Source organism: Labrus bergylta, chromosome 15 (assembly GCF_963930695.1).
Source record: "Labrus bergylta chromosome 15, fLabBer1.1, whole genome shotgun sequence".
Classification (NCBI taxonomy): Eukaryota; Metazoa; Chordata; class Actinopteri; order Labriformes; family Labridae; genus Labrus; species Labrus bergylta.
The window spans coordinates 4,967,282-4,973,281 of NC_089209.1; the positions used below are offsets into that span (position 1 = coordinate 4,967,282).

The 6,000-nt window shown below is 42.9% G+C and overlaps 1 protein-coding gene across 19 annotated transcripts in view; it reads right to left on the bottom strand.

The window, feature by feature from the left end:
- Positions 1 to 5,541, bottom strand: part of afdna (afadin, adherens junction formation factor a) — a 110,722-nt gene extending 105,181 nt beyond the window's left edge. For 11 of the 19 annotated variants that reach the window (XM_065963645.1, XM_065963654.1, XM_065963643.1 and 8 more), the window contains exon 1: positions 5,225 to 5,540. In XM_065963645.1, coding sequence (XP_065819717.1) covers positions 5,225 to 5,326 — 102 coding nt within the window. In that variant the 5' untranslated portion in view covers positions 5,327 to 5,540. Of the gene's footprint in view, positions 1 to 5,224 lie in introns of all 19 variants that reach the window. The other 8 variants (XM_065963658.1, XM_065963657.1, XM_065963655.1 and 5 more) reach the window with 2 other exon arrangements.
- Positions 5,542 to 6,000: the final 459 nt, after the last annotated feature.

The window sequence follows — 6,000 nt, forward strand, 5'->3', positions numbered from 1 at the left end:
ATAGAAATCATCAAATTACGCCAAATAGTCTTTAATAAAGCCTTCACAATGCATGGTTGTATTTGTGTAAAATTGGTGCTAAATCCACATAGAAAAGGTCTTCTTTCATTCCCACTTTTAAAAATCACTATTTCAGGTGGCACTGGTGGCCTAGTGGTTAGTTTGCACACCCAATGTAGCCCTTCAATGGTGCAACCCAGGTCCTGATCCTTTAACACATCATTCCCCACTCTCTCCCTGATTTCTGAACCTGACACTGTGCTGTAAAGGGGCATATTTTTAAAAAAAGACACTATTTCAGGAGCCTTATTAGTAATCTGTTTTTTTCTCATCTTAAATCAGCATTGTTTTATCTCTAAAAAAACAATATCAGTCAGGCTTTGCTATCTCTGTTGTTTATCTTGCACTGGATACAATGTCTGCTTGTCCTGCACGGTGTGCGTCAGTATGCATTGTTCATGTTTTTATTTAGGTATGTGCCTCTGACACGTTTGTTTACGGTTTGCTTAGGCTCATGCTTCCCTCGTAGCAGCGCTTATAAATAAAAATAAAATAAACAACCAGTAAGATTTCCTCCAGAAACTTGCTTTTCAATTCCTAGTTCCTGAGACGGCACTTTGAGGTCGACTCAGCTCTGGAAGTTATATTTAGGTACAATCTTGACAACAACTTCTCAGCTATGCGCAGCTTTCCAAGCACCAGGAAAATACTGGATATCAGCTGTCAACACAAACTCTTCATCCCCATGAAATACATTTTGTGGTGGGGAGGATTTCTACAGACGCTACTCACAATCCTAAAGAAGCACTCAGCTTGTCTTCAAACAGGACCGAGAGCATCATTATTAGTGTGACATGTTGAGTTGTTCAATGCTACCAAAATGTGTCATCATGTACTTACACTCAGGCTTCAAAATAAGATGCTATATGAACCTTTAGCACCAGTTTTCACCTGCAGGGCTGTCAATTAAGAATTAATACATAGAAACATTCTGCATTTAATGAGCCTAGTACCTACTGGGTCTAACTAAATGACAGTTTTTATGTAATTAAAACAACAAATGTAGGTAAGTTCTGTATCTAATGCTGGTTTTGGTATAGTATGAAACAACAACATCGACTGTTAGTTTCACACATAAATCAATCAGGTATTTTGAATAAATGTCCTGCGTTTCTTTGAATCATCCATCACATCCACAAGCAACCTAAGCAACACTTTTCTTAAATTTAAACTTGAATGGCTATCAAAACTCGAAGAAAGATGACAGCATCAAAAAAGGGCGTTTTGGGTGCTGGTTTTGTTCAGTTAATAGACAAGGGCCTCATACACAGAGGCTATAGCCATCAACATAATGGCCACCACAGGTTTGACACCCGGCCTCGGCCCTTTGGTGCATTTCAACAACCACAGGGCTGAACGATCGATTTTATCATTGCTATTGTGATGCACAATAATATACACACTGCAGGACATGAGATGTCAGAAGAGGGCTGAAGCCTGTCATGTTGCCACTTTTGTGTTTTTTGGTGCAATGAAAACAATTATTTTTCATTTTCATGACTAATCTTCAGTAAAAGTCCGTCTGATATCACCGTCATCAGCAGTGAGAGAACTGACCACTGTGCATGCAGTTTGTGAGTCCCGTAGTCTAGAGCTGGGCGATAAATCACTTTGAAAGATGGATTGTATTTGTGGTCTAGGAGGATTTTCCAGAATTTAAAATCTAGATTTCCTCTTTAATTTACTCAGCCGCTTCCCTTGGGCTCTCATAGTTCACATCCTCCCCCCTCGTTTAGACTTCCTACAGAGTGGCTGAGTGGCCCGAGGTATTTGCCACCCAGACACAATTATTTTTCTGAAGTTGCTCTGCCTCAGCTGTACTTTTGCTGTAAACTGAAACTGCATAGTGCACTTTAAAAGACAAGCTTACAGCTCACATGTTAACCTGAAAAGAGAAAATTCAGGGTACTTTAATTAATCCTCGAAGGGAAATATAGTTTGCTTTTGTCTAATTTTTACTGATAAAACGAATGTGAAACTTTTAGTCATTTCATTTAGCGTTCTTTTTTAGAAGAAAATTAATTGAATATTATTGAAAATCAATCAAGTTTGGAGTTTTATTTCTAGGTCATATCACCCCAGGTCATATGTCCCCTTCATGGAAAAATGTAAAGGCTATAGGTTATACTTTTGGCCTCGAAGATAGGCAGATGCTCAGATTTGAGAGGAGTGTATTCCAGCTCGAAGCAGCAGCACCCTGCCATGGTGCGTGTGTTTGTTAATGCCATGACCCCATATACGGACAATTGAGCGGATGTGTCGTTGATTGTTTATTTTTAGCTGCTACACCTGGATCGCACAGGGTGAAGGTTCATGTGAGTCACAGGCAGCTCAAGACGATGAGCTTTCGTTTGATTAGAAGTTACAAACACGTGGCTGGTCATGTACACAAAACGTAATACAACACGCGCCACACTTTATTTGTTAAGTTTATGAAGAAAGTAACGTGTCGCTCAACGTGTGCGCTCTCGGGCTTCACCCAGTGTGTGATGAAAGTAGGAGGTGATCAGAGCAGAAATCCAAAAATGACTTCAAAATGTGTAACTGTTTGATTAAAATTGTAATGGATGGACTTAAAAGAAACTGCATTTTTATGTAGTTTAATTTCCTTCTTTTTAATCGTAATATCAAATCCAATGTCATCCACCCTTATTTACCATCCACCTCTCTCCATCCATATTCCCTGTCTCCATCCAGCTGTTTTATAAACAAAGGCAGAAAAGCCAGAAAATAAACCAAAAAAAGAAAGGGCACTAAAAGAGACCCTACGGTGTCATATTCTAAAGCATTGGGCCACTGTTCAAGCTGATGTATTTGACCGGTTTGGAGTGAGAACGAGCTGATTTATGCAATGCTCCGTCTACCTCATCCCACACACACCCACACTTATCCAAAATCAAAAAAAAAAAATAACACCCAGCCCTCTTTTTGTCAAATCTACACAGGCTCTTTACAAAGGGAAGCAAAGTAAACTTTCCCACCACCTTTTCATCCAAATCAAATAAACCGCTGGTGTGATGTTATCTGAATCCCATCCCATCGATTGTACTCCATCTTTCAAGCTCTGTGTTTGTTGAAAATCTGCAAAAAAAAAAAAAAAAAGCCCCACAACTCGCGCCTTAGGGCGAGTCCCCCACGTGACACATGTACCTGTTTATGTTATAATAAGCCTCGCCATAAGTCTCACAGCAGGGTTCACTCAGTTTGGGTTGCAAGATTAAAAAGTTTTAGAACCTTTGCTCCAGACTAATCAGCCATCCACGGCTAATCGAATCACACGAGTGATCTCACTACCCTGCCTCTGCCTCTCTCTGGAAGTTATGTTTAAATGTTTTAAAATGAACATTGTGAATCACAGGTATGAGTGTGTTTTGTGAATCAAATCTTCAGTAAATCTAGAGTGTGTGTTCAGCAGTATATTTCGTGCACAGCTATGCTCAGGAGAAGTCTAGACGGCGTGAAGGACACTTGTGCGGCTTGGGGGCTCCACCAGCTGACATATGGGAAGGGTGTGGCGTGGTAAGGAAGGACATGCATCTGCTTACGTTTAATCATGTTCTACTGGACTGAGCAGTCTTGAGCAGCAAAGCTAAAGCAATGCTACTTGTATATGGGGGTGGGGGGGGGGGCAATCATTCCTCACAGGATGGAGAGGGTTGTGAGTGCAGTATACAACGCTGGCCAACGGCTGGACAGCTTCAATCCTGATAAATTAATCGGCTCAAGAAGAGGAGAGGGGACCCTGTGGCCCCCGCTGTGGCCCCCCCCCCTTACACCCTTATCCAAGGAGAGGTGGAGGGGGTGGTGAACCGCCCGCCTAAAAGAAAAGACACAGCAGCTGACGCAATCACAGTCATGGCAATAAATCAAAACTACTTAACCATGAGATGGTTGAGAGGGGTTAAGGTTAGATGGATATTGACTGTCTCCTTAAGGGGCAGAAATATCACCACAGACCTTGCTGCTCTCTTAGTAGTGAGTTACCAGAAGCATGCAGGGAGGGGTTTCTTACCCTGACATGTTAGTAAACAACCACCAGCTCCAGACGGGACATGTATAACTAAAGCCCCTGCACCTCAATATGTTGCAGGGTCAAATTATTGCTGGTCAAACGAGCAGCACGCATCAAGCTAGCTGGTGTGGGGAGGACAATGCAGGGCAATACTGGGTCGATACGTTACACTGGCAGGAGGGGGTTTTGCAGGCTTGTGAGCGCCCTACCTGTTGTGAAAATTTACACCCAGCATGTTGCTAATACTTTAAGCTTTTATCTGTTTGCTCTGCGTATCAAACAACCCTCCCTGTGCAGCTATAGGGTCGTCAGCCATTGCAGGCAGTGCTGCAAGCCCGCTTCACCCCCCCCCACCCCCAGCACACACAGCTAGCATAGCTGGATAAATTATGATTTTGCGTTTAAATAGCAGTCATGCAAGCTGTATTGGGTTACCAGGAATCAGGCAGGGCTGTTTCTACTGTTTAACACAATTGCACTGTTCATGTTCGCTCCACAGGTAATGTGCGTTGCTAACCAGCTAGCTAGCCCGGATACGTGCCCGTTCCCTCTTGACAACACGCCAAACTCCATTCAAAAATGTAGCAATTCGGTGCTCACCTCCCCTTTTCCGCACTTTTACACATTAAACAGAATTTAAATTAAAATATTCAGCAGCTAGTGGCGTTCAATAACAATTCGGCGTATTTATCTGCCTGTTTTTCTAAACTGTCAACTTAAAAAAATAAAAAATAAATATCCCCTGCAACTACTTTCAGAGAAGCAGCGACGCTACGTGTGTGTGATTCTCCAAATAATCGGGATTTCATTTAAATTGTCGAAAAGAAATTAACCGAACAATAAGCCGGAATAAAAAAAATAATATTTATTATAATTTTAAAGGCTTTTGTCGTGTTAAATTCGTGTTTATATCACGATATTGTAAAATAGCCGGTTTCTGCAATGGAGTTTGGCGGAGTGATCTCCATTCGCGTAAACCGAGTAAAAACCACGCTGCCCACAACACTCAGCTTTCAGCATGTTCACGGGAAGTGTCAGCCAGTGGGTCGTTTTACGGTCTCCCCATTCAAACAGGAGTGGGGCCTGTGGGACCTCGGCCTCTCCTGCTAACTCCGCGGGGAAAGGGAGGGAGGGAGGGGGGGGGTCTCCTACCTCTGTGGGCCGGCTGATCTCGAACAGGTCGAGCCGGTTGGCGTTCCAGTGGTTGATGATGTCGGCCAGCTTCCTCCTCTCCTCCTCCCTGCTCCCCGTCATGGTGGACAGCCTCGTCTGACCCTCTCCGTCCGTCGGTGGTAGTCGAGTAACAACAAAAAAAAAAACTCCCCGAAATGTTAGTCCACAGGAGGAGAAAACGCCGCCACGAAGTTAAAAAAAAAAAAACACCCCAAAGAGCGTCAGGTGTTGCGGTTGTAACCGTCCGTCTTCCTCCGCTCACCAACCGACCGACCTGCCGTCTGATCGGTGCGTCTCTGCGCGCTCCCGATTCACCGAGGACGCGCTTAACCGTGTTAACCCTTTGAGTTCCGCTCAGCGTCGACGACGATGACGATGACGCTGCTTTCTGCTGGTCACACGCCGTGCTGTTAAAGGGTTAACTATGACTGCTCACGGTAGTAAGAAAGATTACGTCAACGTTTATAATTAAGCCGATTTATTTTTTCTTCTCTGATAATTAATTACTACACATGTGAACCATATTGAATGTTCAGCACAGTAATAGTAAAGCTAAAATGCAAAAGCTGCAGGTGGCATATAATGACACTTAATATTTCTGAAGCTACCAAGATGGATAAGTGCAAGTCAGATGTTTTTTTGTTTTTTTTAAATAATGTGACCACATTTAATGCACTGCTGAGAAATTGTATGTTCAAATGTATGTGTCGATTAAATAACTCACAAAATGTCATTATAATGTCACTGACCCAGCC